This window comes from Cupressus sempervirens, chromosome 11, assembly GCF_028749045.1.
Source record: "Cupressus sempervirens isolate cs-2001-9-10 chromosome 11, ASM2874904v1, whole genome shotgun sequence".
Lineage (NCBI taxonomy): Eukaryota > Viridiplantae > Streptophyta > Pinopsida > Cupressales > Cupressaceae > Cupressus > Cupressus sempervirens.
The window spans coordinates 93881337-93895291 of NC_143128.1; the positions used below are offsets into that span (position 1 = coordinate 93881337).

Below are 13955 nucleotides of genomic sequence, written 5' to 3' on the forward strand. Positions count from 1 at the left end.
AATAATGAAATCATAGCATAAATTTTCAATACCAAGCAGGGGAAGCATGAAACTGTCCGTGTCTACGCCAGGAGATTAAAAGACCTAATAAACAAAATGGAAAGCAAGCCAACGGACGGATTGCAGAAAAGATGGTTTGTGGATGGCCTACAATCGAAGTTGCGGAGGAAAATGAAAATTGTGCCACTGTCGTCATATGTGGACACGTATAACAGAGCACTAGATCTTGAAAGTGAACAGAAGACAAAGAAGAAGAAAACTAGCTCCTTTGATTCTGATGACGACGAGCCTGTCAGAGATGATAGCAGTGATGACGAAGGTAGCGGCAAGAAGGTTTGAGCCCTACAGAAGGATATGGTTCGCATGATGGAATTTAAAAACATGCAGAAGGAGCCAAAAGGTAGTGAACTGTGGTGCACGGAGTGTAAGACCAACGGTCATACTAAAGGATCGTGTCCAAAGAACCAATTTTGTGACATCTGTCAGATCATGGGCCATTCGACAAAGGACTGTCCCTTTAACATGAAGACAAGAGGATCTCCGCAGTTGCTTCTTACGCAGCAGGCTTCCTCGTCGGGTAGTAACGAAAATGCAAACATTGATGGTGCCACATCCGGAGGGTACAGGAATAATAGCAGAGGGCAAAATAATAACAATGCAAACAATAACAATAATAATAGGAGCCGAAGTTGAACTTAGTATGATGCAAACGGACGGCCAATCGTTCAATGCCGAGCATGTAATTTGTGGGGTCATTTTGTGCAGGATTGTACAGCGGCAAACACACCGAAATTATTATGCAGATGGTGCGGACCCGGCGATCACGAAGATTCCAAGTGTCCAAAGTCTGGAGTAAACTTGATCACTGTCAGCATAGATGTAGAGGAGGTTCTGGCAATTACACAGAGGCAAGCGGAGGAAAAAAGAAAATTGGGAAAAATGCAAGCGGAAATTGGAAAGGCATCGTCGACAGGGACATCTCAGTTGAAGGACATCACCGACACCTTGGCAAAGACCTTCGCAGAACAAAACATTGTAAGACAGATCTTACAAATGGAGATACCGGTAAAGATAAGTGACCTCCTCACAATGCCCCAGTTACGGACGGCCATTCTGAATCATACACCGTTTTCGAAAGCAACGGAGGACACAGGAAGGGACAGTAGGGAAGTGATGACAACAGATCCAATGCTGTTGGCACTCACCTCCGGACGGCATCCGACGGTCGTCGAGATGGGGATTCTGGGAAATGTTTTGATAGAGACAATTGTTGACAGAGGGTTCGGCGTGAATGTCTTACCGGAGGATACTTGGAAGAAGTTGGGGAAGCCGACGCTGTGGCCACCTACATTCCAATTGCTCACGACGGACCAGCATAGGATCAAACCGTTAGGAACCTTGAGGGCACAACCGGTAACCATTGGTACGCAACCATTTTTATTGGATTTCGTAGTCATTCCATTGAAAAGAAAAGGATATTATGCTATTCTGGGATGGGATTGGGTGGTGCAAGCAAAAGTAAAACATGATTGGAAACGAAATACCCTATCAATGGAGCGCGGAGGCAAAAGATTCATAATTGACCTGCACACGCAAATGGTTGGTGAGGAGGTAGCATCGTCAGATTCTGACAGTGAAGGCGAGAGTGATGACGAAGGAAAGAGGAGAATGGAACCGGAGGAGTATTGAGACTTGACGGAGGATCGAATGACGACGACCTGGACTTGGTGAATGGCCTTTACCACTGGCAGATAGAAGACTACGAACTCTTTCCGAGTTGTAATATGCTAAGGGTCGACGAAGGTGAGAAAAAGGAGGAAAACGAATGTCTGGAGGAATGCAGGGAAGCGGAAGAAGGAAAAGCTGCCATGGCTGAAGCTGAGGGGAAGAACATACAGTTTGAACACAGAAAAAGGAAAGATCCCACTGTTCGGTACATGGTGAATGGACCGCGCGGAAAGAAAAGGTTACACCGCAGCATAAAATTAGTGGAAGGGCATTGACAGAAAGGAAATAATCTAGTTGCGTGACGACCGCAGGCACAGTGGGCGACGGAGGTGGCACAGAACAGACGTAAGGCATACGACGGTCGGAATGAAATCAAAGTGGAAAAGTTTAAGGCCAGATGGCTTGGACCATATCAGATCCAGGAGGTCGGCGACAATTGAGTGGTAAAGTTGGGAACATTGGACGGGCAAGAGGTACCTCACGCAGTCAACGAATCCTACCATGCAGGAAGATGTCGTCACCGTCACAGAATGATCAGATGATTCCCTTGTCGTCGTTGTTGCAGAATGGCGACGCCTGGAGGCAAATTTGAGGTGCTTTGTATTTTTTTTGAAAAAAAAAAAAATTTGAAAAGGAAAAAAAAAAATGAAAAAAAAAAAAAAAAAATTATTATTATTATTTTTTTTGCTGCCGAGAGGGTCCTGCGGACAGCTGAGACTGTGTCCCGCGGACACATGTCCTGCAGGCAGCTTGTCTGCAGACTGTGTCCCGCGGGCAGCTGTTCGGACCTCCCGCAGAGTTTTTCTTAATGTTCCTGCGGAAGGCTTTTTTTTTTGGCTACCCGCGGATTTTTTATTTTGATTCCCGCGGCCGCACGGCGTTCTCCCCGGATTTCTTCTCGGTGTTTGTTCTTGCAGCGGACGCTTGTCTTCTTCGGAGTTTTCTTGTCCTGCGGATGGTTTTATGTGGGTTTTTCTTAGTTCTCTTGCGGAGGTGGTTGAGTTCAGCTTGAAAGACAAATTCAACTCGGAGGAATTAATATCATTCTCTTGGCAGGGACCGGCAGGATAGGAAAGAGGCACAGTAGCGGGCGAGTAACAAATAAAATTTAAAAAAAAAAAAAAAAAAGACGACAGATTCAAGTTGTTCGGAATGAGTAACAGATGATGCCAAAGGGAAGGGGAAGCAGTAGTGGTTACCAGAAAGAGTCTGGAATTGGCAGAAAATGGCAAAAACAGTGCGTTCCGTGCATTTTTATGTGGGTTCCAGAGTGTTAATTTGGTCTTGGCGGCGAGTGTACTGCGACAGGGAGCGCACCCGGGGCACTGCCCCTCGACCCCGCTGGGGGCGTTGCCCCCTGGACCCCCAGTCGTTGCGGATATCAGTCGTGGGAGTTTGACCAGTTGAGAAGAGTTGAAGTTGTTGCAGGCATGGACTGTTTGTGTACCGAGGCACTGGGAGTAAGTGTTGGCTGGGAGGCTGTCCTTGTGGATGCATAGAGAGCTCGGGAGGAGCTAATCATCCAGTTGGAGGCAGTGCAGCGACACTTAGCTTAGTGGACCCAGTGTTGGAAGCAGAGAAAGCAGCACAGGTGGCTATCAAGGTCAGCTTCATCAAGGAGGCAGTGTTGTGTTAGTAGAGGCTACAGGCACGGGACGAAGGTGACAGTGATGTGTCAGAAGCAGATTTCTCTTGTTGTAGTCACTCTATTAATGTATTTTGTTTGTTAATTTGTCTCAGATATTTTGTTAGTCGTCAGGAGACGACTTTTCTTTTTGGGGGGGATGGTGTTAGCCGTGGATGGGTCTGGCGGTGTTTCTGTAGGCGACGGATTGACTGTCGTTGATGTTTTGTATTTTGTAGCCGACGAGTAAATAGTTTGTAGCAGATGTAATGTTGTGGCCGACGGACTCCTTCGGGAAGGTTCGGCGGTAGTATTTATATCCCGTCTGGGATCATTGTAAAGCATCAATCATCTACTATTGCGAATATTATGAAGCCTAATGTATGCCTGGCATATGCGAATAAATTCTGCTATTCTGTTGTATTGTCTGTATATGTTGATTTCTTTACCAATACGGTAAACACCTTACAGACTATATGTCCGAGCAATCTTCCGTGCGGGACCATGAATTTGCATTTCTTTGGATTCAAGGCTAGTCGCACCCTTCGACATCTTTCCATACATTTGCCCAACGTTGCGAGATGTTTGTCCTCGGTGCTGAACACAGATCAATCATCCAGGAACGCCTTGAAGTTTTCGATGGACATTTTGTCAAATATGTGCAGTATGATCTACTGGAATGTAGCTGGTGCGTTGCATAGGCTGAATGGCATCCGGTTGTATGCATATAACCCATCTTCTACGAAAAATGTCGTTTTCAGTTTGTCTTCATCTGCTATGGAAATCTGATTGTATATCAAAAACCCGTCCATGAAGGAATAGATTTCATGTCCTGCCACCTCCTCCAATATACTGTTTGTAAATGGAATTGGGAAGGGATCCTTGACTGTGACTGCATTAAGGCATCTGAAGTCTACGCATATCTAGATCTGGGTGGTGTCCTTTGGTGAGATTATTATGGGTGACACCCATTCACTTGTTTGAATTTTGAAAATAATACCGGTTTCCAGCATTCGGTTGATCTCTTCTGTAACCCGTGCCGCATAGTTCTTATTCATCCTGTAAGGTTGCTTCCGTACATGCATTGCTCCTTCAACTGGCGGGATGCGGTGCACACACAACTCCGATGATACTCCCTTTAGATCCTTGTATGTCTACTTGAATACATCTTTGTATTCAAAAAATATCTTGAATGCCATCACTTTCAGTACTGGATCCCAGTTGTCTCCCACCAGTATGTTTCTTAGTTCTGCCTCATTACCGAAATTCATGGTTTGCAGTGTGGCTTCGTTAGATTTGATTGGTTCCCCCTCACTACATACATGGGCATGTGTTTCATCCAGCAGTGCATCCCCCTCTTGTTTCTGTGAATTCTCTTGCAATCCATCTTCGCTGTGCTCTTCCTCTATCGTTAGTACATTGCAGCTCTGGAACAACTCATAGTCCTCCATCTGCCAGTAAAAAAAGGCTGTTCACCGAATCCAAATCATCGTCTGTTGACCCTCCTTCCAACTGTTGGACTCCTTCCTGATTTGGTTTCGTTCGCTGCCTCCCTTCATCCTCTTCTTCGGAATCTGATGACAGAGCTTCTTCCCCCACCATTTGCATGTGTAATTCAATGATGAATTTTCGCCCTTTGCTTTCGAGTGATAGAGTGTTTTTCTTCCAGTTGTGTTTAACTTTGGCTTGTATAAGCCATCCCCGACCCATAATGGCGTTGTATCCTTTCCTCTTTAGCGGGATGACGATGAAGTCTAGCAGGAACGACTGTGTTCCAATAGTCACGAGCTGTGCCATCAGGACTCCCAACGGTTTGATTTTAGCAATTGGAATGTAGGTGGCCACAATGTCAGCTGCCCTAACCTCTTCCAGGTATCCTTTGGTAACACATTCACGCCAGACCCTTCGTCCACAATCGTGTCTGTTAGGACAGTTCCCAAAATTCCCATTTCGACGGCTGCCGGATGTCGTCTGGATGAGAGGGCTAATAGCATTGGATCCTTTGCACTTGTGCCACTTTCTTTCTCCCTTTCCTATTCTACTGGTGATTTAGCCATTGGGGCGATGCTTGTTAGTGCCGATCGGAGTTGAGGAATTGTGAGCAGTAGATCATTTATTTTGATGGGTACCTCGGCTTCTAATATCTGGCGTACAATGTTCTATTCTACGCAGTTCCTTGCTTAGGTACTGGTAGTGTCCTTAAGGTGTGTTTTCTCCGCCTGTGTTGCTTTTTGGATTTTTGCCCGTGCTTCCTCCAGTCTATTCTTTTCTTCTGTCGGGTCAAGGTACAATTTTGCTTGCTTCCGAGTGATTGCCAGAAGCTCTTCTTCATCCGTCCGAATGGTGATCAAATTCACTCTTGACTTCGGGCACTTGGCATCTTCATGATCTTTAGGAACCCACCATCTGCATAACAACTTTGGTGCGCTTGCCGTTGTACAGTCTCGAGCAAAGTGGCCCCACAAATTACATGCTCGGCATTGAACCATGGGCCATTTGTTCGCATCATACTGAATTCGGCTACGGTTTCCACTATTATTATTGGCATTGTTGTTGTTGTTTTGCCATTGTCTATTATTTCTATACCTTCCCGAGGTGGCACCCTCTGTACTAGTGTTTCTGCTCCCTCCTGACGCGAAAGCCTCCTATGTCAGGAACACTTGTTGAGGTCCTCTTGTTTTCATATTGAAGGGGCATTCCTTTGTGGAATGTCCCATGATCTGGCAGATCTCGTAGAACTGGTTCTTCGGACAGGATCCCTTCGCATGGCCTTCTGTCTTGTAGTCTGTGCACCATAACTCATTTCCCTTGGTCTCATTTTGCATGTTCTTAAATTCTTTCATCATTTGGATCATATCTTTTGGAGAGCTCAGACCTTCTTGCTGTCCTTTTTGTCGGCGCTGCTCTCTTCTTCTGAAGACACATCATCGTCTGACTTAGATGAGCTACTCTTCTTCTTCTTCTTTGCTTTTTGTTCACTTTCCAAGTTCACCACCTGATTGTATCTTTCAGTGTATGACGATGGCGGCACAATCTTCATCTTCTTCCACAACTTCGGGTGTAGATCTTCAATGAACCATCTTTTTTGCAGCTCATCAGCCGGCTTATTTTCCATTTTATTTATTAAGTCTTTTAATTTCCTGGCGTAGACTCGGACCTTTTCATTCTTCCCCTATTTTGTGTTGTGTATCTCGGCTACGATCTCATTGTCATTGCGAAGCAGTTGAAATTCGGTGGTAAATTCCTTCTTAAGGTTGTCCCAAGTGGTTAATTTTTTAGGATCCGTGTCGGCGAACCAATCAATTGCTACGCCCCTTAGAGTTGTCGGAAATTGTTGAAGCCATTCATTTGTATCTGTTATGCCATTCGCCCTCCAAATCGTTTCGCATGTTTTACAGTGTCGGATTGGTCGGCCGTATCATCACCATCAAACTTAGGCAACTTTTCCTTTGGTCCTACCATTACTATTTGAGGTTGAGGGGTTTGTTGTGTACTTGCACTATTCTGTGCTCCTGCATTGTTCTGCACACTGGTGCTGTTCTGCACACTTGCGCTGTTCTGAACACCTACGCTGCTTTGAACACCCATGCTGTTTCTGCTAGTCGTGCTATTTGGTGAAGAAGGGTTTTCATCAACTGAAGCTGTCCGTTCTGGAAGTGTATCTCGGATGAAGAGTTCACGCCACACTTGTGCTCCCTCAACACTCCGAGCCGTGTGATTTAATCCCCTTCCGTCTGGATTATCTTCCCTCGGCATATGCAGGTTTAGAAACTCCTCCCTTGTTTCTTCCACCAAATCCAGCCACTGTCGAGTCTCTTCCAATAATTCCTCGGTGCTTTGGTGACCATCGGCAATTTGTTGAAACCTTCGTCTACGTTCGGCCTGCGATGCCAAAATCAAATTCCCTTTGTGCTGTGCGTATTTCATCCTTTTCCTTCCACTTATTCTTATTTTTATTCGACTGATTCGGCATGAGTCTTCATTCCAGCCTTTGTTCCAGGTTTATTGAGCAACGGTGCCAAATGTCTACTGCATGGGGTAAATGAATTAATGCACACAAACAATAGATAAGAACAACAATACTCCTTTTATTCACATATGCCAAAGATATTACAATATGCTATGATGATGATTACAATGACCTAAAAGGGTGTATATATGCTTTGGGAAGAACCGTCCCGAAGGGGTCCATTGGCTACATGACAATTACCGAAGGACCCGTCGACTATCTAATAAGAATCTTCCCGAAGGGTCCCATCAGCTGATATACAATTTTACTGACGACAAATGACATAAAAAGTTCACTCATGATGGATTTTACATGTAATGAATATAAAATGTCCACTTTTGATGACTTTAAGTGATTAAATAAACACATGTCAATTTAAATTCATTAAAATATTACTTAAGAGGGACATAAATTATATTTACATATCATATTAATTATATAACATGTAAATACCATTTAAAAAGTAATATTTACTAGATCATTTGATTTAAATGCTAAAAATTAAATTAAACTATACAGTTAATATAGTCACTTAAGTGAAAAATCAAAAAGTAACTAAACTTAAAAAATATAACATAAAGTGCACTATAGTTACTTTAAGTGAAAATTTAAAAGATAAAGTAACTTAAAAACATAACATAAAGTGACTGACAACTAAAATGGCCATATCTTTTGACTGACAACTCCGATTGAGCTCTAGGTTGGACCGAATCAAAGGGAAAAGTGAAAGACATGACATGAGCAAAACCAAAGGACTAAAAATCAACAAACACAAAGTCAAAAGCAAAGAAAAAGATGATGAAGGCTTCAAAAATCAAGCAAAGGCTCGATAGAAAATGAAACGAAAAAGACTTGATGAAAGCCTTTAGTAAAACAATTTGATATACGAATTGAAGTCAATTGATTGATCAACATTAAACAATTGAAAATCAAGTTAAACTTAGAGAAATGCGAGACAAGCTTGAAAAAGTTTCGTACTGTTACCAACATTTTGTGGTGACAAAATGCAGGACAACAAGTTAAAAAAGAAAAGAGATTTTTCTTTGAGTCTCTTATTAAATGTTGATACCAACCTATGATCTGTGATAGATCAAGCATCTATAAATTAGCTCTGCCATATATCCTACCTCCTAAATAGTTCAAGGCATGCTGAGTACTATCCTTTTGGGGATTATGGTGATCTTGCTGACTATGGTTGAGCTGATATGATTGCATTCTCACAAGTCCATGTGTATAATCCTGCCTAGTTCCTCTCAAATTGCTAGGATGAATTGCAAGGCGTATAGAGATCTTTAAACATGTTTGGGAAAAAGTGCAAGCTTGGGGCTGAGAGGGTGAATGATTTTATGCCCCTAATACCTTATAAACTATTTATTATTGATAAGACTACTAACCTTTATTATTTATTAGGCAACATTGTGTCTCCCCTTACAATGAGATGATTTAAATCTGAGAACATTATACATATTGTCCTCTTGAGATGCTTCAAGATTTTTATCTGAATCACTATAAACATTGATGTATCCTCTCACCATATATAGGCTGTTATACATATTAGTCATGGTTTGATCATTAATTTTATATAGCTAGCATTATCGACAAAATCATTGATGTCCAAGGGGTTTAGCTTAGTTGGTTGAAGCAATGAGTTCTCATTGTGGAGACCTTAGTTCAAATCCCAAGAGGGACATCTTTGTGGAATTCTAAGTTATGACTCTTGGTCTTCTATTGGTTGTATTTGTCTCATTGTAAGAGGTGGATTCTTAGTTGTGACTCTTGGTTTCCAAATGTTGTTTCTAGTGTGGTTGCTCAAAAGGAGCTTGAATAAGTTTGTAATTCTCATGTTGTTGCTTGAATGAGCACAAGATTTGTAGACGATTTCAATATAACAAAATCATTGATGCAATTGGTATGACAAAATTGTTGTAAGAACATAACTTTTACTATATTCATGTGCTGTTATTGCATTCGAGAATCTGTTACTCATAATAGGCTTATTATCAGAGATTCAGATTTTTGATGCAAAGTGGAACATTGCACCAAAGCTTCTTCCCTTTGAAGTGATGTGAATTTTAAAGAATATTCTAATGAAGCAGTGGCAGAAGCTGCATATCCTGGCAGGGAGCATTTATTTGTTATATGCTATGAGTGTCTTGATTCTTTGTACTCGCATGTTTTGTACTACATTGCAATCTCATTAAACCATTTACTGGGTTTTACTTGACATCTTAAAATCACGTCATTTTGGTTCTTCACAAAATATATTTTTTTAATTGAGAGTTGATTGTTACTATAACTGAAGAACTGCAAAATTTTATGATGATTTTCATTGTAATTGTTATTATGTTACACTGGCTTCCAGGTTGCTGGAACAGGATTTGGTTCAGATGATAAAGCAGTAACAAAACTTCTAAGAGCAGTTAAATCAAATGGTGGGTTGGCCGTGAGCATCATCATGAAGCCGTTTAGCTTTGAAGGAGAAAGGCGCAAAAACCAAGTATGTTCACTTTTTTTGCTTTCTTGGGGATAGGTTTGCAAATTTTTCTTGAGATCTGCTATATTTAGGTGTGTTGTTGTTATTTGAAAAGCATTATTACTTATTAAATATTTGATTTGAAAGGATTAATTGAAGTAAATACTATGGTGCCATATTTGCAGCGTCTCAACCCTCAATTTGTTAGAATTTCATGAGAGGCTGAATTTTGTATAAAATTCAGATTCAGCGACAATGACATTCATGGAATTTGTGGACAACCCCCTGTTAGAATGATTATATGGAATGATTTACAGATATTTATTGTGTTAGAGTTTTGTAGCATCACTGGGATTATTCTATCCGTTTATATCAACATTTGTTTTTATCCGTTATTCTGTACTGATCTGATTACTTGTTATGCTTGTCAATATCATAATAAACCTCTGATGCACACGATTAATATCAGTGATTATATATATATATATATATAATCAGTTATATTCTAAAGATTAATAATCATTGACTGCTGGAGGTATCGATGCTTATAAGCCATAAGGATTGGAGAACAATAATAATCGATCACTGTAATGTCCCCTTTTTAGCATTTATAGCATGATGTTGTTGTTAGCCTATTTCCCCATGGTCCCGTAGGCTAACTAGGACATTAAAGGGACTTAGAGGCCATTTGGCCTAGATAGTTTCAGCTGCAGGTCTTTCTGTGGGGTTTTGAGGCAACTTTGGGCATACTTACTATTTATAGTAAGTCATCTTGGATATGGTCGGACATCCAGTGGCAACGGTATGTCGATGGTAATTGTTTAAAATCGACAAGAAGACTTGTTTATCATTGATAAGATTTGTTATGCATTGATAAAGCTATTTTATAAAGTTAAATTTAAATATTTAACTTTATTAATGCATAGACTATAGTTTGTGGGAAATATTTAAATTAAAAGAGTCCCCTTTATTTTATAACAAATTGGAGACATAAGTTGCATAAAGGGAGTTATGTTTTATCCCACATTGAGAAAACGAAGGATTGAGCTCTTGTGAGAACACTATAAAAGAAAGGGAAGAGCTTCTTTTTAGTAGGCTTGGAAATATTAAAGAAATTGGAAAATTTTATGGAGATTATGTCTCAATAGTTTGAAGGATGAAATCCCTTCAAACTGGAAATCTTGACGCCATTGAAAGATATGGTCTTGAGATTCAACAGGGTAGCAGTCTGAAAAAACAGATACGAAAAAACAGTCCGAAAAAGCGGAACCGAAAAAGCAGGCCAAAAAGGTAGTCCGAAAAAGCGGAACCGAAAAAGCAAGCCGAAAAAGCAGTCCAAGAAAGCAAATCGGAAAAGCAAAGCAGAAGGGACAGCATTGAAGAAAATTATTACAGCCATCTACAGCCAGGTTCCTTTATTAGTATTGTTTTTTTAGAGTGTTATAAGTTTCAGCTGTAAGTGTGTATTATACCAGCATTATCATTTTGTAATCCATGTAAATGCCAAAAGTCTTGGCCATATTTCATGAGCATTGTATTAGAAATTTCATTGCAAATTTAGAAGATAATAGTTGCTGGTGTCATTTAAGCAATTCAATATCATTATTTATCAGCTAGTTAGTTTGCACACCAACTGTTTGTAAAAATGCCAGTTGGCTGTAGGTGTTCATTTCTCATGTTTAGATCATATATATGCACTGAATATTGTCAAAATTAGTAGCACACTCATGTTAGGCCATTGTGTAGTCCATTTGGAGTCTTCTAGCACAAGATTCTTATTGATGCAAATTGAAAAAGAGTCATTTAAAGCCAGCTGAAAATACTATATCAGTCATACGTCCCTTGCAGGTGAATTGTTTGATGAAATTCCTTCAGCTTTCATCAGCATTTTTTGAGAGCAGATTTGAGGAGGATAATTACAATCACATATTTTGCTTAATCACTAAAGGCAGTGTAAGACATTATGTCTCACGTAGAGACATGTCTCTACGTGGAACATGTTTCTATGTAAGACATACAACCCTTGCCATCACGTATTTATAGGAGGCCTATTCATACTTGAGCAGAGTACAAAAAATTGAAATTGCAAAGCAATATAGTATTCAGCCTTCTATAAATTGACTCAACAATATCGAGACACTTCATATCAACATTGGTATACAGCAGTTGATGAACTTATCTTGTCAAGATTACATCACAGAAAATTGATACATTGTTGTGAGTTGGAAGCAGTGATATCTGCACAACCGTAAAAAAAAAAATATGCTATCTTATATAAATCTGATCAAATTTAACATGGTATCAGAGTCAGTTTAACAAAGACCTAAATCAGATTTATAAGCAGAGATCATCTAAACACGCGTTAAATAATTTTAGAATTCTTTACATTCTACAAAATGGTGAATGGCATCAGATCTGAGGATTGACTTGAAGGAGCTTAAAACTTTGTATCCTGCAAATTTAGGATAATGTTTGCTCTGAATGAACATAAGTTAGATTCATTCGTTGAAACAAAAACATCTATACCTAGCGAAGAAAGTGAGAATCGACAATGGGTGAAAAACAATAACAGAGCCATGAAAATATTAGTGGATGTTGTAAAGGATCATATAGTTCCAATTATCTCCAAATTAGATACAACATATCACATGTTCACAACCTTGGAGAACATGTATAAAATAAATAATACAAGTAGGGCTGTTGCTCTAAAACAATAACTCTACCATCTGAAAATGAACAAGGGAAAATCCATCACATCTTACTTCATAAGGATAATATAATTATGATACCAACTATCCACCTTTGGCCACACAATTGATAGCAAGGAATTTACAATGTTGGCTCTCAATGGATTCCTAGCATCTTGGGAATCATTCATTCAAAAGGCAAGTGCTCGATCTAAACTTCCTAAGTTTGATCATTGAAAAGCTGATTTGAAGAAGAGTTAAGTTTCATCACAAGAGGGATTGATCAAAACTCCATTAATGAAGATATTCGAGCACTCGATTATCATTCTCACAAAAAGGATTAGAGAGGAAACTTCAAAAGGAAGAAAGACAAAGACTCAGGTGGAAAACACTCATCTAACATGCCTAAACCTCAAGCCTCTATTACTGAATTTAGTAAGGTGAGCTTAGATAAGGACTTTGAAAGACTTGTATTTTATTCAGCCCTATCGAGTCATGTGTCCACTAGTCTTAACACTTGGGTAATTTATAGTGGAGTATCTCGTCATATCACAAGATTCAGAGAACACCTAGATAACTTGGTGGAAAATTTAGATGAGGAAGTTACCATTGGAGATGCTTCTAACTATCCTGTGAACGGAATCAAAACTTGCACTAAACAATTAAAATCAGGCATCTCTCTCCTACTGACAGGTGTATTATTCATACCAGGTATCAAATGTAATTTGGTTTCCATTTCAGCTCTTGAAGACAAAGGATATCAAATAACCTTAATGGATGGTAAAGTTCTAGCTTGGCCCAAAAATTCAAACATCAAGAAAGCTCATACTATAGGAGTTCAACATGAATTCTTATACAAACTTTTCACTTCTCCTTCTCAAGCCTTACTTCATGAATCTTCTCATACACGTGAGATTTGGCATAGAAGATGAGGGCATCTCCACTTTTGTGCTCTGCCTTAACTAGAGAAAATGGTAACAAGTTTACCTAAACTTAAACAAGAACATGAAGGAACTTACAAAGGGTGTGCCTTGGGAAAGAACACCAAAGACACCTTTCATAGCAGTGAAATTAGATTTAAAGATGTATTCAAACTTATTCATTCAGATTTATGTGGACCTCGTATGATAATAACCTCTTTAGGAGGATTTTTGTACTATGTTATTTATATAGATGACTATTCTAGGAAAGCGTGGATATAGTTTCTGAAGTGTAAAGAGTTTGATGAAGTCCTTACGAGGTATAGGAAATTCAAGGCTCTATAAGAAAATATGTCAGGTAAAAGAATTAAAACCCTTAGATCAGATTTTCGAGGGGAATGCATACCTAATAATTTCAAAATCTTTGTAATAATGTTGGGATTAAGAGGGAGTTTACCTTCTTTACAACCCTCAACAAAAGGGGTTGCTAGAAAAAAAATGAAGGATAATTGTA

General features: G+C 39.9%; 1 protein-coding gene across 4 annotated transcripts in view; it reads left to right on the forward strand.

The window, feature by feature from the left end:
• The window catches only part of ARC3 (GTP binding protein), a 306484-nt gene that overhangs the window by 122978 nt on the left and 169551 nt on the right, over positions 1-13955 (forward strand). For all 4 annotated transcript variants that reach the window (XM_089810572.1, XM_089810570.1, XM_089810571.1 and 1 more), the window contains one exon: positions 9724-9858. In XM_089810572.1, the coding sequence (XP_089666698.1) occupies positions 9724-9858 (135 nt within the window). The remainder of the gene's footprint in view (positions 1-9723; positions 9859-13955) is intronic.